The 23,891-nt window shown below is 44.8% G+C and overlaps 1 protein-coding gene across 1 annotated transcript in view; it reads left to right on the forward strand.

Annotated features, from left to right (window-relative positions):
* ATRN (attractin) overlaps positions 1–23,891 on the forward strand; it is a 173,898-nt gene that overhangs the window by 112,339 nt on the left and 37,668 nt on the right. The window contains exon 25 of the mRNA XM_057401256.1: positions 15,838–15,899. Coding sequence (XP_057257239.1) covers positions 15,838–15,899 — 62 coding nt within the window. The remainder of the gene's footprint in view (positions 1–15,837; positions 15,900–23,891) is intronic.

Consider the following 23,891-nt stretch of genomic DNA (forward strand, 5'->3'; position numbering starts at 1 on the left):
TTTTGAAGCTGCTCCAGGTGACCATCACTATCCTGTGTGTGCACACAGTGCTGTGTGTGAGGAATGTGATGTGAACCACTGGATGCAGACCTCTTGGATGATGTACTCTATAACAAGCTACCTGCCTTTGGGTCCCTCCCGTCACTGCCTTATGTTGCTGTTGTTCTGGCAACAGACATTGCCAGGATGACTCCATCCAAGCTGGGAAGCTGAAATGTGCATTTTAATGCTCCAGTTAAGAGCTGCACTGCTGTGATTTAATAAGATCTCAAATAGATGTGGGAGTGCAACTCGGCTCTGGATAAAGCTTCCAGCAATGACACTTTCTTGGCTTTGAGTGCTTTGTGTATTATGCCTGTGACTACTAATTTTGATATAGTTTTAAGACCTTTTCTTCTTTCCTTAGTTGTTAGATTAAGGGAACATCCTAAGCTCTGCTTATTCCCATGCATCAAAAGACTCCTCCTCTGCCTCTCATTTTGAGTTTGCTCTGGGTCTGTGTTACTTTCTCTAATGGGCTCCTTTGACCTGTATTGCTGTTCCCACTGGTTTACAATGGTATGCTGAACGTCTATGTAGGAATGTAAGAGAGCAGATTCTCTGCATCTGTTTGGCTTTGCAGAGCTGGCAGTGACACTGTAAATGTGTCTTTTCCTTAAGCCAGTACGTATTCCCTGTGTTAGTATGTAGGCAGCGTTCACGTGGAGCCATATGCTGCTGGTGTCAGCTGGATTTCAAAGGGGAGATGAATTATAAGCTAGGTTCTTCTCAGGAATAGCTGTCTGGCTGATTAAAGCAGGTTCATTTTCTCTTATGCTGAACGTGGCTTTTTAAGTGGGAAAGAGTAGCCAATATTTTCTCAAGTGCCAGGAATTCCATTCCTGAAAAGACTTCACGGTCCTCAAAGCTCTTAGTCCTTAGCATCATTATCTTAATGTTACATGGTTCATGTGTCCAGCGGTGTGCAAATAGTGACATCTTCCCAAGTTCTCATTTTTCAGAGGAGATCTCCTTCCTTAAAGCAGTTTTGGATTTGAATTTCTCCTCCTGACACTCTTTCCCCTAGCCTTCTATTTTTCTTGGCTCTGTTACCCGTAAAGCAGGTGGTCTCCATTAGCACCAATCTTAATACCAGTTTCAATTAAGCTTTCATTTTACTTGCCATTCGGTGTTTAATGTGGTTCAGGAAGCATTTGTTTTCTTGCAGAGTTAAATGATGGATGGCACTTTGCTACAGCCAAGGAAGGTGTTAGGGTACCCTTAGCTCCTGCCAGACGAGGAAGACTCAGAAACAGAACTGGAGGAATGTCACATCCCATGCTCCCACCTTCCTTTTGTATTCAGCTTTCAACCTCTTTGAGGTGACATGAATAGCACCAGCAGTGCTGCTCTCTAGGGTTACCTCAGTGGGGTTTACGGCCTAATGAAAAGGCTTTGATAATGCACATAATAAGATGGAGAGAAGAAACCGAACCGCAGTTAAAAAGCAGGGTCTGTAACTGACTCTAATCCCCTGATTTGTCTCTGGAGGAAGCGCTGTGTATTTGATACAGGGCATAAATATCCCTAAGGAGCAGATATGACCCATGGAGGTGTCCAGCCTTCCTCTGAGTTAATGTCATTCTGTAATCAAAAGCTATGGGTTAATGGAGTGAAAGCTCTCAGTAAGGGCAAAGGGAAGGAAAAAGTATCTTTGTTGTTGGCCAAAGAGAATAAAATACATATAGATAGGTAGTGATTGCTTTGATAAAATAATTATGTAGGCTTGAAACCATACTGAGGCTGGGGATCCCGCTAGCATTCCTGCCAGGTCCTCAGCGTGCCTCATGCACCGTTAATGTAGGTGCGGAGATAAAATCATCCTCAGCTCTCTGGGACCCTTCTGTTCCAAACCTGTTCTTTTTCCTTTGCTTCGGGAAAGCAGTGGAATGCCAAAGTTGTTTGCTAATGATGTCCCTTGCCTTTATTTAGCTGTAACTGCAGGTGCTTTTGAGCCCCTTCCGCCGCAGCCCGCTCGCTGCGGTGAGGGCTTTGCTTGAAGCCCAACAATGGAACGTAAATCAATTTGTTAATCTGATGAAATGTGCTGTTGGATGTAATTACTTTTTTGGAGACATGCAATTACATGCTGGTTTTTTTTTTTTTCCAGAGCCGGCAAACTGACATCTTCTGCCGGGGAGGGAAAGATTTAAAACACAACAGTTAAATGGTGCTTTAAACCATGAAACAGCTGCTTCCTTTTTATCCGCTCCCGCCGCCTTATTTTTGGCATCAACCGGTGACATTTTTCCCCTTTTACAAGTTGTTCCTTTTCATATAGAAGTAGTATTTTTGCAAGCAGCTTCTTAAAATCCTTAAAACCGAGGGTTTCTCCCAAAAGCATTTAACCCTGTGCAGGATGGGTCGTTAACTTCAGGGCTTTTCACTGGACATGGTGGCTTCAGCAGTCTTAAAAATTGCTCGCACTAAACTTTCATAGAATCCCAAAGTGGTTTGGGTTGAAGGGAGCTTAAAGCTCCTCCAGCTCCAACCCCTGCCACAGGCAGGGACCCCTTCCACTAGAGCAGCTTGCTCCAAGCCCCTGTGTCCAACCTGGCCTTGAGCACTGCCAGGGATGGGGCAGCCACAGCTTCTCTGGGCACCCTGTGCCAGCGCCTCAGCACCCTCACAGGGAAGAGCTTCTGCCTAAGAGCTCATCTCAGTCTCCCCTCTGGCAGGTTCAAGCCATTCCCCTTGGCCTGTCCCTACATCCCTTGTCCCAAGCCCCTCTCCAGCTTTCCTGCAGCCCCTTCAGGCACTGGAGCTGCTCTCAGGTCTCCCCTTCAGGAGCCTTCTCTTGTCCAGGCTGCCCCAGCCCAGCTCTCTCAGCCTGGCTCCAGAGCAGAGCTGCTCCAGCCCTCGCAGCATCTCCATGGCCTCCTCTGGCCTCAGTTCTGGAGCGTTGTGTTGTTGCATTGGTTTTTTATCCTTTTACCCTTTGAAATCTTGGGGGTTTATGTCTACAACTTGTGCTATACATGGATGAACTGCAGTAACTTGCGTATCGTTTGCCAGGTATGCTATAACACCTTCATGCAGCTTTGGAAGTCTCCTCATGCGGCTGTTGGAAAGCATCAGCTGCATAAATAAGAGAAGGTAGAGGAGAGCAGAGACACAGACTGAGATCCAGATTTAATAATACCAGGAGGATTTCTTCAGATGGGTTGTTTGTTTTGTTTTTTCAGATATGAGCATAAGATATGTATGGATTGTCCTATTTTTAAGGATCTTTTTTTCTGCCCTTTTAAGATGCAGGGCTGGGAAGCACGCTATCAAAACACTTCCGAATTAATGTTCTATGGAAGCAAAGTCCACATTAGGCAGGTGATATCTCCTGGGTGAGGCCTGGGGTGATGGTGTGCTGGCTGCTTGCCCTTGCTGTGCTTTGGTGCTGTATAGCTCTTGAAAATACAGCCTGTTGCTGGCTGAATGTAGATGTAAAGCTGAGGTTCAGATGTAGTTGAGAAAACGAGCCATGGCTGGGAAGCTTTTACAGCTATCCGAAGGGCTGGATATATTTCCTTTTATACCAAAGCTTATTTAAAGAGTCAAAGAATAGTAAGCAGAGTTAATGAAGAGGAGAAAAGCACGCTGCTAATAAAGGAGAAGAAACCAGCAGGCTCAAATGCAACAGTAGATAAAGCCTGGGTAAATCATGGAGGGGGGAATGTATCCTGGGTGAGAAAACCAAAAAGCCTCAGGCTTGTTTAACCAAGAGACATGAAGAGAGAGCCACCAGCGCTGGAATAACAGCCCTCAGATGGCTCTGCGGGTCTGCTCTTGTTCAAAACAAGCCATTCCTGGAATGTCACTAAAACTCCTTTTTCTCTCCCATAGTTTTCCTGACTTCCTATTATTCCATGATGTTTTCTTTAACCATATTGGCAAATCTTGCTCGCAGCAGCCTGGGCAACCAGCATGGAGAGCTGGCATCAGGGGTTTAGTGCAATCGCAGCCCTCTATAATAAATCCCTGCAGGTGTTTGGTGGGTTATTTTCCCCTAAATTGGTTTCTTCTTTCTTTTTACCCCCTTAATTATGAGTGTCATCTATAGTTATTTGTTAAAACAGTCTGTTTTGTGTGCAGGACTAGCACCATCCTGGTTCCTATACCTGGCCCCAAACTATCTTTAAGCTACATGACTCTTTTGGCTATGGGGATTGGAATACATCAGAATAGATTGATTTGTCAGTTCAGTTCTTTACTGGGAAGTTTCTCAGGACACAATGGTGGAATAGATGTTCTAGAAAGAGCTTAGTGGTAGATAGTAACTACCTCTCCTTTCTTAATGCCACCATGAGAGCTTATATATGTAGATTGATCATTTTTCCCTACCCAGCAGTGTTGTTTTTCATATTAAGATTTCCTTAGCATAAATTCATGGCTGCAGCTCTCAACAAATAAAACCTTGATGAGTAAAACAGCCCAGGCTGTGATTTCTGACTTCAGAGCTCTCTCAAAGCTGAGGCTGCAGAATGAGGCAGCCCTTTGATCAGTCCTTGCATGAGCTCAGACACGGTGCTCCACAGCATCAAGTTACCTTTCAAAGAACCTCATGGTATTCCTCTGGTATTATGACGGAAACACGGATCAAGCTCCCAGTGCTGCTGCTTATGGATGTTCATTAAAGCTCTCAGCATCTTAATTTCATAAGTGTGCTAGTACATAGAATCATGGAATGGTTTGGGTTGGAAGGGAAGAGCTTCTGCCTAAGAGCTCATCTCAGTCTCCCCTCTGGCAGGTTCAAGCCATTCCCCTTTTTGTGTCCCTACATCCCCTGTCCCAAACCCCTCTCCAGCTTTCCTGCAGCCCCTTTAGGCCCTGGAGCTGCTCTGAGGTCTCCCTGGAGCATTCACATTTAAAAAATGCTAAAATGAGTTAAACTTTAAATTATTGTGCCTGTCTTTGCTTCTTTTATCTTATTTTTTTTCTCCCTCCAAATAGGTAGTTTGAAAGTAATTTTGGCTTTGGTTTTTACTTTTTATTAGTGTCACATCACTGCACATAGTAATGCAACAGCAGGTTGGAAATAGCGTGTGGCTTCTGTATTGCTCAGTAATGTGAGAAATATTGTCACTAAAAGGTATTTTTATTTGGTGATTTATATGAATCTATACTTATTTTACCTTGAACTGTATATATAGTTTGTATACGCAGCGTATATAAATATATGTACTTACTTTACTCCTTTATTTTATTAAGGATATAAAGTACTTTGAGTTGCTGTAGAGCCTCCTGCAGCTGGTGCATTGCAAAGCCTTTTGTCATACAGATTGATAAACATTTTTAATCTGTCATCACACACGATCCTGAGAAATCAAAGCATCCTTGGCGAAGGAGGCAGAGCTTTTCTCCCCTAATACCCCCTGCAGCACTGAGCTCGGTCTGTCGTGTGCTCCTAGTGTTTTGTCTGGTCAGAAATGATGCAAGACATAAGGTTTGGCCCATTTCCATCTGTCAGCTAGTTTGCAGCCTAAAAAGAATGGATTTGTTGCTTCGCTTTTCGTTCTGTTCTTGATTCCCTCTTGTGTACTTCCATTGCAAGCTCTTTAGGAAAGTAACTTTTAATCCTTTTCAGCTTTTGGCACACAGATAGTTGTAGGTTGTAAAGCTCATCTTTTTGCTGGACTTCCAGGTTCTGAGGGAATCTTTGAGCTGTTGTGTGCTGAGGTTTTACTGTTTCCCATGTGGAGGCTCTGCAGAAATAGTTGCTATGCTGACGAACGTAACTTCTCCTGCATGCAGATGGTGTCAGAGCTCTGCTCGGTGCGAAGCCAAGGAACGGGATCCTTCACAAATGCGTCCACACAGCAACATCTGATACTTCAGGGAGGTATTTTATAGAATAGTTTGTGTTCCAAACAGCCTTAAAGCTCCTCCAGCTCCAACCCCTGCCACGGGCAGGGACCCCTTCCACTAGAGCAGCTTGCTCCAAGCCCCTGTGTCCAACCTGGCCTTGAACACTGCCAGGGATGGGGCAGCCACAGCTTCTCTGGGCACCCTGTGCCAGCGCCTCAGCACCCTCCCAGGGAAGAGCTTCTGCCTAAGAGCTCATCTCAGTCTCCCCTCTGGCAGGTTCAAGCCATTCCCCTTGGCCTGTCCCTACATCCCTTGTCCCAAGCCCCTCTCCAGCTTTCCTGCAGCCCCTTCAGGCACTGGAGCTGCTCTCAGGTCTCCCCTTGAGGAGCCTTCTCTTGTCCAGGCTGCCCCAGCCCAGCTCTCTCAGCCTGGCTCCAGAGCAGAGCTGCTCCAGCCCTCGCAGCATCTTCATGGCCTCCTCTGGCCTCGGTCCAACAGCTCCACATCCCTCTTGTGTTGTGGGACTTCTTCATCCTCTTCTTTGAGGACTTGCATCTGTGAAAAGTGGTTCGCTTTAATGCTCGCAGCTCTCTGGCTGTGTCTAGTTAGGGCATTAGTTTGGTTTGGGCGTTTTTATTTGTACCAGTATTTTTCAAAGTAGCTCAGAACTGCCTTGTCTCCAGAATTATTTTTGCAGTTGCATATAAATCCACAGCCCTCTAAAAGAAGGAACACATCAGCATTTTTCTCTTTAAAGCCTCTCAGAGTGGCAAGAAAGCTCACTCTGTAACCAAAATGTTATCCTCAGCTGCAGATTAAAACCTTTTCTCTTCTTTCTGTGGCGTAAGCTGAGTGCTTTGTGCTTTATGAGTGAGCCCAGCTTTGCTGCTGGAGCTTGTGTTGAGGTCCCCATCCTGGGTAGATGCACCCTTGCAAGCCTCCTGCAGCCTTCCGTTGCTCAGGACAACACATGGGCGCAGGGTCCCTACTGCCAAGGTAAGGATGACTTGAAACAGCACAAATGCATCTGAGGTCCAGTATAAGGGCTGATGTTGTATACACGTTCTGAATGAGTCTTTCCCTTTGGAAGCTGCTGCTTTTAAACCAAGCAGTGGAAAATGTACATTTTTATTTATTTTATAAATGAGGGATTTTATTGCATTGTTTTTCTGAGCTGAATTCCTCTTAAAGGAGTGAATTCCGTACCTGCACTTCGTTTACTATGCAAGGTCATTTAGCCAAGAGGGTTTTCCCTCTAGTTAAGCAGTTATAATAGAAATGGCATGAAGTTTCTCTGCTGTGCTTGCAAAGGTACTGTTGCTTAGGTATCGCAGAATTAAGGCAATGTAGGTTGCTCCAAGAATCCCTTTTCAGGTGACTTCTACCACACCTATGGGTCAGTCTTCATGGATAGGTGCAGAGAAGAGTTTGTAAGCACCAGGAATTCCCTTCTTGGACAAAAAAGAAGCTCTTAGGAAGTGAGTTGTTCAGGGGCAAAAGCCATGTGATAACTGTATCCTGGGCTGCACCCCCAGAGCGTGAGCAGCAGGGCATGGAGTGGTTCTCTCCCTCTGCTACGTTGTGGGGAGACAATCACCCCCCTTGCAGTCCTGATCCAGCTCTGGGGCAATAACACCCTTTTCCTTCTGCATTTCAAGCACCATATTTGCACTCCCAAGTTATTCTTGCGGGTGCCTCACCAATGCTTGGGTTTTGGGAAGCCAAGGGTAAGCACAGATTTTCTTCTACCAGCAGTATATGAGATTGGGGGAGTCTTGACCATTCGATTCTGTTCCCAAAGCCTTAAATACTCCCAAAGGAGATTTTTCCTTTCCTCACTGAAATCTGTGGTGCTGTTTACTGCTAGAAGTGATTAATGTTGTTAGTTTCTGTCTCCAGTTGATGATAGTAATTTGTCTGAACTTAATTGCCGTTATCATGAAATGCACTATTTTTAACTTCAGGCGTAAGCGTGAGTGATTATGTGAAGATTCACCAGGATTCAACAACAACAAGTTGAAACAACTGAGTAACTGGTGCACTTGTTTGCAGGCACACAAATGAAGCAGAGTTCTTTGAGTACTGTGCTCTTTGCTTTGGAGAACCAAAGCCTGGAAGAGTTGAAGTGCACCTTAGAGGTCATCTTCCCCATGGAAGGGACCCTAAAGTTCATCCAGCTCCAGCCTTCTCCCATGGGCAGGGACCCCTTCCACTAGAGCAGCTTGCTCCAAGCCCCTGTGTCCAACCTGGCTTTGAACACTGCCAGGGATGGGGCAGCCACAACTTCTCTGGGCCCTCATGGAGTTTTTCATGGTGACTTGGCCATCTCAGGTTGTTGGATCTACTCCTCATCCTCTCGCCTGCTCTCATCCTCTGCCTCTTCACTGAATGTTCTCCCAGGCTTTACAAAGCCAATGGGGATTTTTGCTGAAGTACTTTTAGGAGTTGATACCTACATCTTCAGCCTTACTTTGGCCGCTGTGTCTATGGAGTCACCTGCAAGGATGGACTCGTTGCTGCAACACAAAGCACAGGGCTCTGGTAGAAAGTCGCCATCTTGTAGATCAGCCTGAGAAGTTGCACTTTGCACTTCTGGGGCGGAATTATAAGTGTGAATTCCTTCTCTAACCCTCCTTGGAGGCTGCTGACCTCCTGGTTGAGAGAAGAGCTGGGGCAGTACTTCTTAACCCACTGCAGCCAGGTTTATCAGCAGCCTTTCCCATCGTATAATCCCAGGCCTCTTTGTGTTGGAGGGGACCTCAAAGCTCCTCCAGCTCCAACCCCCTGCCACAGGCAGAGACACCTTCCACTAGAGCAGCTTGCTCCGAGCCCCATCCAGCCTGGCCTTGATGCTGCAGAGGTCTATGGGAATGAATGATCTTTAGCTTTACTGTATTTGCCTGCCACTCAGAACTGATTTTTTTCCAGCCCTACCTTATGTTTCTTGTGGCCTTTGGTGCTGGGTGACTGTAATGAGTAGGTGTGCAGGCTCTGAGCTGAGATTGCTATTCCAATTACGGGACTTTCCAGAGCATTGTTTGCTAGTGCACTTTAAATTTAGATGAGCATCACTCTTCCACCCCTGGCTGTTTCTTGAACCAATACTTCCCCTTTGTCATATTTGTGTAGCAGTTTCTTTTGATGCAGAGAAATGGGGGACTCGGTCTCGAGCGCTCTTTGTAATATACAGACAGCTATGCCCATCCTTGCTCTGCAGAGCAACCTGAGGGTTCACATGGGGAGACAAAGCTTTTATAATTGGCATTTCGGAGCCAACTGCCCCAATTAGCTGAAAAGGGACAGCACAGGATCAAGTGTTTGTGCTATAAAGCTCAATGGCTTAGTTCATATTGCAGCAAGCGAGGAGCAAGTCGTTTGTCTCTTTCATTGGTCCTTCGCGCAGGAGCAGCGCGGCTTGTAGTTGTAGGTGTGAAAATCAAATTTTAGTGGGGGTTTTATTGTGGCTTGTTGTAGAATGTAAATCTGAGCCTGTGAAGCCCTTCAGCTGCACCGAGTAGGCAGAAGTTTATCTTCTGCGAAACGTAAAGCAGCAATCTGTTGAGTGTGCTTGGATGCAGATTGGGTTTTAAGCTCCTGATGAGCAATGAGTAATTCTTTTAATGCAAGCAGTGACAGCTCGATCTGGATTTGTGTCTAGGACTTAAATGCTTTCTATGACCCAAGTCTCCTGGTCCTCTAGCTGTCAGATCAGCTGGTGTTGCAGCTATGAATGGTTATCCCTTACTCACATTTGTCAACTTGCAATTGAGCATCACAGCTCCTTCTGACGTCCACACCTGCACCATCAGGGGTGGGTCTGTGTTAGAAACACTCCAGGATCTCCCACCTCTGAATCATAGAATAGTTAGGGTTGGAAAGGACCTTAAGATCATCCAGCTCCAACCCACCTGCCATGGGCAGGGACTCCTCACACTAAACCATGGCACCCAAGGCTCTGTCCAACCTGGCCTTGAGCACCGCCAGGGATGGAGCATTCACAACCTCCCTGGGCAACCCATAGAATCAAGGAATGGTTTGGGTTAGAAGGGACCTTCAAGCTCATTCAGTTCCAACCTTCTCCCATGGGCAGGGACACCTTCCATTAGAGCAGCTTGCTCAAAGCTCCCTCTAACCAGGCCATATTGGTGAACACATGAAACAGCAGCAGCAGCATGTAGCAGACCTGATACCATCTTTTAGGTGGTGGAGCTAGATTGCTGGCTTAGCTCAGTGTTCTTTGAAACTCCTGCTGAGTGGTGAGCACCAAGAGCAACACATGTTCTCTGCTATGTGTTTTACTAGAGCGTGTTGTATTTGTGTTTAAAGGAGACCTGAAGCAGGGAACGACGTTTCTCTTGAGCAGAAGAGCAGTTTTCACCACCATCACTATCACAGAGGGCAGAATGAATGTTTTGATGACTTTGGCATGGCTCAAGAATGCTTAAAACCCATTTGTTTTTCATCAGGTCCTTCGACAGCAGTGCAGGCACTCAGCATTCAGGCCACAGCATCCTGTTGCTCTTGTCTGTATTCTCCAAGGTCAGATTGAATCCTTGCCTCTAACCATAAAAATGGATAAAAAAGAAGAGGCAATGGAGATGCTGGGGAAGAAATAGAGGAAGATGTATGTACATGTCACCTGCAGCTTGTTTGGCTGTTGGCTTTGTCTCTTTGAGAGCCCGTGGAGCTCTCAGGCTTCCACTATTACCTGCTACTTCTTCATTCATTAACTTTGTCATTGGGGCTGTATTCATACAAAAGCAAAACAGCCTCAAATCCCTGAATTCCTGTGCTTTTCCATGCTGTGTGGTCCTGTAGACATTCAAAACACAAGTGCTGTAGCATCCTCCCACCTGCTAGCTGAGGTTAATGGATGGAGCAGGAGGGACCTTTTGATATCTCCTGAACGCACAGCAAGCACCGAGCTCCCTAGCCTGCTTCACGTTGTGCCTTCTCTGTTGTGCTTCTCTGGTTTCATAACTTAATTAGACTTCCATTTTCCTCTCCTTCATAATTCTATTCTAAGAGTGTGTCCTCTTGAAAATATCATTTCCAATTTCCCTTTTCCCTCATCCCTAATGCAAAGTAGGGTTTGAGAAGAAAGGCAGCACTGATACTGAGTCACTTAATACAGTTGTTGAGAAAGGCAAAAAAACCAGCATATAAATGCCCCTGAATTGTTAGCAGGGAAAGAAAAGTTGTAAAAACAGTGTTTTCTGTCTTCATTTGTGTCCTCTCAACCATTTAGATCCCCAAAATGTACCAAAATGTGTTAGGAAAATGCCATTCTTGAGTACATTAGGAGTTCTTCAGTTAAGAAGTTTAGGTTAGGAGTACTGATATTATGTATGATATTATAATATTATGTGGAGTAGTAGAAATTATTTAGGTTTGGAGAGAGATTTACCCCATCCCTGCTGTGGTTATTAGTTGGGCTTTTATTTCTCTAAAATAACAGAAACTTCCAGCACAAGTGAGAACAGTTATGTTGTGGTGCAATATATGCATATATGAACACTGGAGTGAACAAATGCCATCCAGAGGGACCTTGACACGTTTGTAAGGTGGGCTGATGCCAACCTTATGAAGTTTAACCATGCCAAGTGCAAGGTCCTGCACCAGGGTTGGAGCAATCCCAGGCACAGCTACAGGTTGGGCAGAGAAGAGATTCAGAGCAGCCCAAGGAGAAGGACTTGGGGGTGTTGGTTGATGAGAAAATGAACATGAGCCAGCTTCAGTGTGTGCTCACAGCCCAGAAAGCAACCGTGTCCTGGGCTGCATCCAAAGGAGCGTGACCAGCAGGTCGAAGGAGGTGATCCTGCCCCTCTGCTCTGCTCTGGTGAGACCTCACCTGGAGCATTGTGTGCAGTTCTGGTGTCCTCAACATAAAAAGGACATGGAACTGTTGGAACAAGTCCAGAGGAGGCCACAAGGATGATCAGGGGCTGGAGCACCTCCTGTATGAAGACAGGCTGAGAAAGTTGGGGCTGTTCAGCCTGGAGAAGAGAAGGCTGTGTGGAGACCTCATAGCAGCCTTCCAGTGTCTGAAGGGGGCCTATAGGGATGGTGGGGAGGGACTCTTCATTAGGGACTGTAGTGACAGGACAAAGGGGGATAGGTTAAAGCTTAAACAGGGGAAGTTTAGATTGGATCTGAGGAGGAAATTCTTTCCTGTGAGGGTGCTGAGGCACTGGAATGGGTTGCCCAGGGAGGCTGTGAATGCTCCATCCCTGGCAGTGTTCCAGGCCAGGTTGGGCAGAGCCTTGGGTGCCATGGTTTAGTGTGAGGTGTCCCTGCCCATGGCAGGAAGGTTGGAACTGGATGATCTTAAGGTCCTTTCCAACCGTAACTATTCTGTGATTTCAGCACGAGTGGGAAGGGTTGTGTTGTGATGCGATATATATATATATATACACACATACACATATATATAATATCATTACTAATATATATTATATATAACAGCTAAGTGGGAGGAGTTACTCAAATTTGTTTCTTGCTTTAATGAAAAACCACATTTCTACGGCATTTCTCAGTGGGTTGGTGTAAGTTTTTCTTAGAGGTATATGAAATTCAAGCACTTCTTAATGAGTTCAAAGCATGTGGGAATCAAAAGAACCGAGGCTTAAATAACATTATGGTTGCATTTCCAGGCTTCAAGTGAACTTGTTTCAAAATAAGGACTTGAGTATGAGTCAGCTGGACCCATTTTGGGTACAGGATTGTGCTCTTGGAATGATTCTCAGGTTTCCTTTCTCTTGAAGCACAAACCCAGGTACTAATGCAAACTAGCTCTTGGGCTTTAATCATCCTAATTTGTTTGTCAAAACTGGTAGTAGTCATAGGCTGTAGTTTTAACTCCAGAAGCATTTGGAGTTTGAAATACCAACTGTTACTGGAACATCAGCTGGGTTCAAATTGCTTTCCCTTTACTCAGAAGATTTTGTGGCCGAGTACTTGGCCGTTAACTCCTTTGAAATGTGTGCGTGCTGATTACAAAACCAGGGCGCTTTTGAGGTGTAAAGGCAGCCAGATTTTCTCCTTGGCTCAGTATTTTATGCTAATCAAATAATGAAGAAAACAAAGCTCAGAACTTTACGCTTTTCTCCGCTCCATAGCCAGCGATTTCTGTTCATCTAGAAAGCAGCCAGATTTCTGCCATGCTTCAAGTGATGGGGCGTTAAAAGAAGCGTGGTTGGCTGGTTTGCTTTTGCAGGTACTTCTTCAGATCAGATAAACACTGGCTTTATAATATTCCCTGGAATTAATGTAATTAAATTTGGGGTGTTTTGTTCATCTCACTTCCTTGGGGATGCTGCATTTATTCCTAAAAATGTAGTATAAAGCATCCTTGAAGGAAGGTGCAGAGGCACTGGCACAGGGTGCCCAGAGAAGCTGTGGCTGCCCCATCCCTGGCAGTGTTCAAGGCCAGGTTGGACACAGGGGCTTGGAGCAAGCTGCTCTAGTGGAAGGGTCCCTGCCTGTGGCAGGGGTTGGAGCTGGAGGAGCTTGAAGGTCCCTTCCAACCCAAAGCATCCCCTGGTTCTGTGACATGGATGTTATGAAAGTGGCAGTTTGCTTCTGCAACTGAGCTGAAGTTCTGCTCAGGACCTGGTGGAGGCTCTCCCAGTGCCCAGCACGGGATACACGGTGTTTTCCTGCTTTTTACACTGCTTATTCCTTTGGTACAGAAGGAGTTGATTGGAGGATGGCTAAATGAATCTCCTACTGTCATTTAAACGTAATTAAAAATCCATACTGCAAAGGAATTTGTGCCATCTTTTTCCTGTATCCAAACTGAACCTTCTACTTCTCACAGCTATTTCCAACCAAACTTTCCCTGTAACTGAATTAATTAAGTCCTAGGAACAGATTATATTAGGGGAAATTAAGCTCTTAAGTAAGCAAGCCATTAACAATTATGATACTAAATTGCCTGTGACACAGATTGGTCAGGTTTAATAGCAGAAAGTGTTTTCAGCTTGTGAGAAGTAAATTGCAGAAACCAACCTAGGCTCTTGCTTTTTTAACCCATGTATGAGGCACAGATCCTCAGTTGGTCCTTGCAGGAGAAGAGCTCCAACAGGTAGGGAGAAGAACCAGCATGGGTAAAGCATTTATAGTGCTTCTGTGTGAAGAAGCCCACATTTTCCTTCTCTGTTTTATTGGTTTCCTACAATTGTATTATCAAAGAATGAGGAGCCCTTCTCTGGTGAGTTGAGAGATGAGATTTCAGCCTCATGAATCTTTCATAGAACCTTTCTTCAAATGAAATGAGGAGATACTTGTTTCTTCTTCTAATTTGGAGCAGGCTTTGGTTTCCATCACAGAAACTGGTCTGGCTGTCTTCAAAGGACTGGCCTGTTAATGAGGTCTTTTAGTTTTGAATGTAAGCTGTTGGTACATAATAAGGTCCTTGTTTTGAAATGCATCTTCTATAGTTGGTCAGCATCATCGTTATTCTCAAGCCGTGTTTCTCTGTGCTGAGCATATGTTTGGGGTTTTGGATGTGGTATTGGTGGACTTGGGCAGTCCTGGGGTAACGGATGGACTTGATGATGCGAAAGGGCTTTTCCAAACTAGTTTATGATTCTGTGATTTTAGGAAGGAAATCCTTTGCCTTAAAGAAGCACCAGGATTGTTCCGTGAATATAAACCCATCTCTCTGCGGTTTAGAGCGCCAAGTGAAATCGTGCTCTCCGTTTCTCATTGGAAAGCTATTGGGAAGCACTTTATAAAGAAGAAGATCAGCAAGAAGCTGGGTGTTTTCTTGTCTCTTGTAGGCTGCAGTAACTGAGGTCCCAAGCATCTGGTCTGCAGGTTTTGAGCTCGCTTTCCAGCGAAACCGAAGTTATGCGCTGTAAAAAGCTTTCAGGCTTTAGAGCATTTCATTATGCTTACAAGAAAATTGGTTTGGGCAGCTTCTGTGCCAAGTGACAGTGGATATTTAAAGCAAGTACGACAAGAAAAGGTGTTCTAGAGCAAGAGAAATCCAAGCAATGACTCCTTTTGCATGTATTTGTCAGCTTTGGAATGTGACTGTTGCTGGGAGGGGGGGGTTTGTGTTTATGCTAATGGTACCGTGCAATGCAGTTTATTAAGGAACTAAAGAACAAGGAATAACGCCTTAAATGAGTTCAATATCCATGGAAAACTTTGGGAAGTGCAGCTTTCAGTTTGGTTTTGAAAGCAGCTCAGTTCCTTCCTGAAAGAGTTAATGCCCTGTTGTGGTGCTGAGATTGATAGTCAGAGGAAATAGGAGGTACCTGGAAAGAACTTCTGATTCCTAATATTGCTTTCTGTTGGCTTGCCTCCCCTCGGCTTTGTGATTTTCAACCAGGCTCCCTAATCTTTCCCTTTGCCTCCGACCACCTCCCAATTTCCTGTTCGCTTTCTTCCCTCTGTTTTTCATCCAAAATACTCGGTTGTTTTCCCCTTTCCTTTGCAGTTGGAGTGGATTGGAGGAAAGTGAGTTAAGATGAATGCCATAGCTGTTTTTACAGTATCTATTATCTTCTGTGTTTCATGCCTCTTTGCTGCTCTCAGTGTAAGTTCCTTATTCAAGGAGATTTCAATGTATGAATATTGCTTGAATGGGAGCCTGTGTGTGGAACTTGTAACGCTGTACTTTGGGTTGCCGTGTGCACACCGATTAAAGCTGCTCTGTTTCTAGCTTCATGAAACTCCTGTGTTCTAACTTTTTGAGCTAGTGCGTTCCCCATGGTAGTTAATGTGCACCGAAGGTTATTCCTGGGACGTCGCAGGGAGAGGTGTTCCTTGTGTAGGCTCATTTCTTGGGTATATGGTTTCAAAATGATGGGAATTTACAGTTTGCTTTCTTTTCCCTCAGCGTATTTCAGTGCTATTCCCAAATTAACAAAAACGTTACCTGACTGAAGTAAAGGTGTGTTTTATTGTCATTTTCCAGCCCAGCAACAAGGCAGCTGAAATATGAATTTCCTTTTTCAGTAATTGAAAGCATTTGCTTTTCTCTTGCAGATTGCATTCTCGCAGCACAGCAACTTTATGGACCTGGTACAGTTCTTTGTGACATTCTTCAGGTACTTCTCCTTTATGTTTCTTCTTCAGGAAGGCTCTTTGGGTTTGAGTGCGGTGGTTGGTTTTCTTTGGTTATGGGTTTTTTTTACTTAAGCATCCTGCTTGCATCACAGCCCAGAAAAGGGCAATCTCCACTCCGTGTAAAGTATTTAATGAGGAAATATGTTGAGAAAATTGGATGCCCATCTGTGCATCTTGTGCTGCGCATGCAAGGAAGGGGAGTTTGGAGGTGGGGAGGGCGTTTTGACATGGAGAACTTCTAAAGTGCTATAGAAGACACCTGAGTTACTACCATAATAATGTGTGACGTGGAGGAACTGCAGCTACTCCTACGTTACTAGACACAAATCATAAAGTAAGGAAGTGATTTTGCAAAGAGTTAAGCATGGGTTGATTTCAGGCTCTTTAGGTGGCACCTTTTGGTTTTCAGCTGGACTCTGAGAGCACGTCAAGTTAAACACAAGCATACATTTCAGCGTTGGAGCTAAACACCCTCCTGTCCTTCTGCTGCTTGGTGAAGTTCATTTGTGGTGTGAAGCAAATGGGTGATTCCACAGGAGTTGGAACCAACAGACTCAGTTTCGCTACTTGGTTTGTCTTCCAGCCTTCAGAAAGCATATAGCCCTAACAAAGAGGTTAAATATCTCCTGAAGCAGAGCAGAACATTGCTCTAAGGCTTCAAAATCTACTGTGTTAGCCTCTATTTTAGGAACTGTTAATACTCCACATATATAAACCAATACTTGATCAATAAGAAGTCCCTCAAAGGGATATACATGGAGTAAACAGTACTCCAGATCTTAAAATGTGGTTAAGGGAGGCAATATGATGCCCATTTAAAAATGAGCAGTGGGAATAGTACCATAGAATCATGGAACAGTTAGGGTTGGAAAGGACCTTAAAATCATCCACTTCCAACCCCCTGTCATGGGCAGGGACACCTCACACTAGACTGCGTCACCCAAGGCTCTATCCAGCCTGGCCTTGAACACCTCCAGGGATTTCATGCTAAATTTAGGTAAAGCAAGGAGCTTCAGATGGGTCCTTCAGACAAGTGGGTTAAATCAGTTTTATGTTTTTAGGATGTAGCTTTTGCAGAGTTGAATGTGCTTTAGTACAGTCCCAGGTGAACAACAGGCTGGGATCACCACTTTGCTTCCACTGATACGGTGTAAATGCTCACTCCTGGATCAGACTTAAGCATTTGTTCTGCTGAATCCATGACAGTCGAGGTCTTCCCTAAAAATCTTGGTGGCAGGTAATTGCTTATAAGGAGAACAAATGGGGAAGCAGTTGGTTCCTTAATTCCTTTTTGAAGGCATAAGATCAATCCATACTATAAAAATCTCCCATAGTTCTTTCCAGACCCAGATCCACCTGCCTATGAGAGTTTGAAACTCTTCAGTAAGAGTGATTCCTCCAGTTCCATTGTTGGAAGAGAATCATAGTTTGAAGCAGAAGAAAGGTGATTTATAAATCCCGATGAGCACATGCAGCTGAAAATACGTGTCCAACAGTCAGTCAGGCTGAAGGTAGTCAACAGTGCTTTTCCTTCCCTCCATCACTGCTACCATGGAGCTTCTTGAGAAGTAATGTTGCAGTATTAAGAACCTACTATGCCAAAAGAATAAGGAATGTGTATTTGGGAGAAGAGAGTTTATTGGTGTTTTCCAAGGAAGCATTTATGATGTATTAAAAGCGCTTTGATTCTTTAACTGTAGCTACTGCTTAGTTCCTTTTCCTCTTTTATTTTACAACTCACTAATTAAGCAGTATATTAGAACAGCATGATCCATCTCTGCTATTTGTAGGGGAGACTATTGAAACGCTGGCATTTTTAATGCTCCAGGGTGCCTTTCGTAATTACACTTGAATCCAAGTTAGATCATAAATAAGTAATATCTGATAGCCCCCTGTGATGTTAATGAGATGGAGTTGGCTGAACATTTACACACGGAGTAGAGGCAATGAAAATGTTTCCTGCAAAGCTTAAAGACAGTTGGTAAAACCACCTCTGGGGCACAGGCCACCTCTAACCACGAAACTGAGATAAGTATCAGTACTTGGAGTACAATCATAGAATAGTTTGGGTTGGAAGGGACCTTCAAAGGTCATCTAGTCCAACCCCCCTGCAATGAGCAGGGATGTCTTCAACTAGATCAGGTTGCACAGAACCACATCCAGCCTGGCCTTGGATACCTCCAGGGATGCCGTATCTACAACGTCTCTGGGCAGCCTGTTCCATGTTTTACCATGATGGACACAAAAAGAGAGTTTGTTCTGGAAAGTGGATGTTTAGAATGACTTTCTGTTGGCATGTTCAAGGGTCTTGCTTCATTTTGCCATTCTGCAGGTAGTTCAGGGGATTTTTTTCTGTGCTGGTGATGCTGTGGCACATTGCATCTTCTAGAGGCCACATCCTCCGTTGTAACCCCATCCTAAATGTGCTCTTCCACCATGCTGCTGGAAGAAACAGCTGTGCCTTGAGCTGTGGGAAACCAGGTAGCAAAACATGGGGGTTAGGTTTTCAGTGTCACTGGTGATGATTGAGGTCAAGTCAGTCCTTCCAATGGGCACTGCAAACCAAGCGGGATTGCCAGACTCCAGCACTGCTGAGTTTATGGGGTATCTCAGGCATTGGCTGGACGTGGTGGGGCACCTAATGTGATGGAGAAGCCAGAAACCTGACTATGCATTAAACAACGTCAGTGTGGGGCAGGATGAAACGGGTCTGCTGGATTTGATTCCCATTTCATGAAGAGCCAGACGACTGTGGGTTAGAGGTGGGGTGTTCCTTATGTCTGGAGGTGCTGTTCTACTTGTGGAGCTCCTTCTGGAGTCAGTGTTCAATACAAAGCTGGGCATGTGGCTGTGTGTTACCAGTACTTACGTTGCATCCCGTTAGTGTTTTATTTCAAGCTGTGAAAATGTCAGTGGATAAAGGTTGGGTAGAACGGTGCAGTTATGGGGTCATTAATACTGCGCTGTAATTGGAGCTGCAGGAGCAATGATGTTCTTAACGTTTGCAGAGCTGGATGAATTGCAGGCAAGCTGGGTTTTTCTGTTTCCTCCTCTTTGCTTTTCATAACATAGCTCTTTACTTTACAGATGTCCTGGGTTAACAGATATTCCTAGAATCCCAGGTTGGAAGGAGCCTCAAGTGTTATCTGATCCAACCTTTCCAGGCAAAGCATCACCTAGACCAGATGTTCCAGGACCCTGTCCAGCCCAGTCTTAACCGTGTCCAACACTGGGGAATCACCACTTCCCTGGGGAGAATATTCCGATGGTTGCTCCCACTGGCAAATATTTTCCTCTTGGGTCCAGTTGGAATCTCCCCAGCAGTAACTTGCACCCATCACCCCTTGTCTTTCCCATGGGACTCCTTGTCCAAAGGGAGTCTCCGTCTTCTTTGAGCCACCCTTTAAATACTGGAACATGGTGACAAGGTCTCCCTGAGCCTTCTCTTCTCCAGGATGAACAGTCCCAGCTCTCTCAGCCTTTCCTCAAAAGGCTTCCCAGCCCTTGGATCATCTCTGAGTCATTTCTCTGGGGATGAGTTTTGTGTTGTTTTTCAGCAGATAATTTGAGCTATTTTGACCATCTCTAGTAAGTATGTGTGCTTCCTTATCTTCAAAAAATCCATGTCTGCCACCACACCTATCTATAAGAAAGATGGCAAGAGACTTTTTAGTAGGGCCTGTAGCAGTAGGCCAAGGGGAATGGCTTGAACCTGCCCGAGGGGAGACTGAGATGAGCTCTTAGGCAGAAGCTCTTCCCTGGGAGGGTGCTGAGGCGCTGGCACAGGGTGCCCAGAGAAGCTGTGGCTGCCCCATCCCTGGCAGTGTTCAAGGCCAGGTTGGACACAGGGGCTTGGAGCAAGCTGCTCTAGTGGAAGGGATCCCTGCCCGTGGCAGGGATTGGAACTGGAGGAGCTTTAAGGTCCCCTTCCAACCCAAACCAGTTGGAATCTGATTCTTTTCTAGAATCTTATCCTAAGCTTTGTTAACTGATTTACTGCGGAGTTCTGATGTCTTCTGCTGCACTTCTGGGCCCTCATATGCATAGTTTTACCCCATTTCTCAACTGTTGTATGTCTTTTTTTTCATATCTCCTCTTCAGGCATCCTTCTGAGGGTGCTCATCGCTGGCTTTCTCTAGTTCCATCTTAGTCTCACAATGATGGTTAGAGAAATGGGCCTGTTTCCTGAATGGAACAAAAGTTGCCAGTTTTGTGTTTTCATCACATCAAACATCTTGTGTCTCTCCTAAGGTCCGAATATCGAACAGTGTAATTTTAGTTTGGTGCAAACACTTGGCCTAGTTCCTCAGATGACTTATGAGAGAGCAGTATTGGTCTCTGTGCAAGTCAGGCAGATGGTTTAATGTGCTGGATATTGTTTTTCCTGGCTGTAAGCGTTTACCCGGTGTTTTCAATAAGTGGGAATGACCTGTGTCAATAATTCAGATCTAAAGTTGTGCTGCAGATATGTTATTCACTCTTTTTTGCTTATTAAGTATTTTCTTTGCTGCAGCACAAATGGCATTAGTGCATAATGTCTAAAGTACAGTCTGAAGCCCTTTTGGAGGAAAAGGAAGAGCTTGGGAGTATCTTCACATTATATGTAACAAGAAAGAAGTTTAACGGTGCAGCATCTCTCCTGTGTTCCATGTTGTCTTCATCACTCTCTACTTTGTCCTCCACAGTGATCACCTGCAGGCCAGAGCGCTGAGGCCGTTTGGTCTCTCCTCCATTCCTTAGTCCCACTGTTGTCTGCACTTATTTATGCTTTTGGACTTGGAAGTCTCCTGTGACAACATCGTGGTTTAGGGGGTGATAAAACCGCTTTGGGTTTTTAAACCCTTGTTTGGTGGGGTTTAGTTTAGAGCTTTGACACTCTTTATTTAGGTTTCTCTGTGTTGCATGGAAGCTGTTCTCATCAGTGCAGCTGATAGACACCAAAGGGCAGTTTGGTTCCCAGACATAGTGTCCACATTGCTCTACACTGATTTTAATTCATGTTGGTGTTTCTGATGAGTTACGTTGTCAAGATGAGCAGGTTAGTGGAGAGACTACAGAAGAGGAGAACTAAGAATGGAGGGAATCACCATGGCCAACACCATGCTTGGTCCCCAGTCCTACTCATAGCTACAGCCTGCTCAGACTTCCCTGCCTTTGGAGGAGCTTGTTTTCCTGCCTGAAAATAGTATAGGGGAAGCAGAGGTCAAAATAACACTGATTTCCATTCCAGTTTCATCATGTGTCCCATGATTTTTGGTGTGTTTGCTTAAAGCTCCATCTTCTAGACCTGCAAGATGACTTCTTCCCTTTATCTGATGTTGTGCCCAAGAAGGACGTGCAAATCTAAACCCGAAAAAGCAAACCAAAGCCAAGTTAAAACACCCGACCAAACAAAGCAAACCCAGACAAATATACTAATACCTGCTTTCCCAAAAGACCTCTGGTTAGACTGATGTGTTTATGGAAGCTGCCACTGTTTTACATAGTGTCAGATGGTTTGTGCTAGCCAAGAAGTAGCTTCTTAAAACAGACACAATGAAAAATAGCATCCCCTGCTATAAATAAGGTGGGTTGTGGCTTGTTAAACCTTGGTGCCGTCTTCAGCAGCAGGATAAGGTCAGATGTGTAAATCAGTTCTGTTGGTTTGCTGTTGGCTGCACATACCTGTTTGGTAAAGGCAAACCATGCGTGCTCCTCCTGCCTTATGTACAGACACCAGTTATTTTGAGCTTTAATGCATCAAGTACTTAAAAATGTGTCCTGTAGCTCTCCAGCAGATTAAAATTTACTTCAAAATAGCCATTCAATAGCTCCCAATTCATCAAAATAATTTGGGATGTGTTTCTAGTAATCATTGCAGTGCTTTCTGAAATTATTAAGTAACCTCTATATGTTAAAGAGTATTAGTACTGCTGCTGCTGTATATTTTGGCATTTAAACCTGCCCTTTTTTGCTAGCAATTTGGATGTTGATAAACATTGTAGGAGAGGTTAATAATTGGGCCCTAATACGCCAGATGGATTTCCTTCTCTCCTCCTGAGAATGCATCATCACAAAGCGCTGAGGAAGTTTTCCAGCCTTTTAGAAATGGAAAGCAGTTGTGTGAAGAGCTCTAAGGATACCTGGAGTGGAGAAAATATCTTCCCTGCTATGAAAAAGAGCTTTGAGTCTAGAGCAAAACCAGACAGGGTGGTGAAGTTCAGTGTTTTGGCCGAGGTGGGAATACCCTGTGGTGTAAAGAGAGCTGAAGGTCTATCAACTAGACGTGATTAATGGACGTGTTGAGGCCAGCTGAGGGGAGGTAACTTATGAGCATGCAGCTTGTTGACTGGACTTAATTATTTCTTAGATTATTTAAGAATTCCTTAGGCTATTTATCAAATAGAATAGGGTCCATAAAATGTAAATGGAACTTCTCCCTATATTGTAGTATTTATGCTGCATGAGCATAAATGCTGTATAGACCAATGAAAGTTATTTTTTTACCCAAAGGATGAGTAAGGGGATGAAGAGCTCTCCAGGGGTGTTAGATGGCTGCAGACAGCTCTTTTTCTTTCCAATTGGTTTCACTGAATCATAGAATTGCAGAATGGCTTGGGTTGGAAGGGACCTTAAGGTCATCAGGCCAGGTTGCTCCAAGTATGTCCAACCTGGCCTTGAGCACTTCCAGGGATGGGGCAGCCACAGCTTCTCTGGGCAACCCATTCCAGTGCCTCATCACCCTCACAGGGAAGAACTTCTTCCTTATATCTAACCTGTATCTCCCCTCTTTCAGTTTTGACTCATCACCCCTTGTCCTGTCACTACAGTCCCTGATGAAGGGTTCCTCCCCACCATCCTTGTAGCCCCCTTCAAATACTGGAAGGTTGCTCTGAGGTCTCCACGCAGCCTTCTCTTAAGGCTGAGTTTTCTGGTTTCCTCTTTTTCTGTTGTAAAAATTGCACTGCTCTCGAATGGGACTCATCACTGACCGTAGGAACATGGGCATACAACAGCTGATAGTTCAGGCACAGCTACTGGATGTGCTGTTTTGCCCATACGTGCTTGCAGGAATGTACTGGGATGTTACAATCCCAAGACCATTTCCATCTCCTTTACCTTCTTTTCAGAGAGGCGTGTTGAGGAGAAGCAATGTTTGAGATAGAGGAAGGTGCAGAAAGAGGACTTGAACCAGCAGGGATGAAGGAGGCTCTTGGTAGGCTGTTATTTTTGGAGGAGCAAGGAACAGAAGGAGAAGGTAAAGCAAGTCCTGCAGTGAAGGTTTCTTTGTAAAGCCATTTGGAAATGGGTGCATATTCATAGCTGGCACAGAGATTGCTGAGGCAGTTAAGGACAGAGCATGGTGTTTGACCAGAGCTCTGCCAGCTGTAGGCTTTCACTCCACATCGTTTTCCAAGGCAGCTGTCATTGCATGCAGCAGTTTCTTTCCACTGGCTCCATATTCACAAGTTGCTTTCCAAGAGAAAGTATGGGGAAAAATAAGCTTCTTTAAAGCTGCTGATGTGAGGACAAGTCTTCATACCTTATTTCAGGAGAGTTTAGGCTGAGTAAACCCAGCACATTCATCTTGACTTCGCTCTACCCCCAGGGCTCCTCCAGTAGGTGATGGACTGAAGCCCAGCCAAGCGGGTGCTGCATTTTATTCCTCCCTTTGCTGCCAAGGGGATGTAGTGCAGGGGGGAAATGTGTTTCCTTAGAGATTTTATGGCTTTTGTGGGTATTTGCTGCCTCCTTGTGACGGTACAAAGATGCATGGTGCTGTTCCTCTGCAATACAGGGTCCTGTGGTTTAGGAGGAGTTTTTATTAGTCCCTAATTGTTAATTCCTGACTGTGCTTTCTTCAGGAAGTCTTGGCTGTGGTGCCAGAAGTGAGGCAGGAAAGAGAAACCCGTGAGGTTCTGACGTGTACGATCTCATGTAATGTTGCATTTTGGAAAGGGGATTTAATATAAGGATATATAATAATACTTATA

The sequence above is a fragment of the Pezoporus wallicus genome, unplaced genomic scaffold, assembly GCF_028554395.1.
Source record: "Pezoporus wallicus isolate ANWC-B61680 ecotype Strahan unplaced genomic scaffold, APGP_CSIRO_Pwel_v1 contig_8837, whole genome shotgun sequence".
Lineage (NCBI taxonomy): Eukaryota > Metazoa > Chordata > Aves > Psittaciformes > Psittacidae > Pezoporus > Pezoporus wallicus.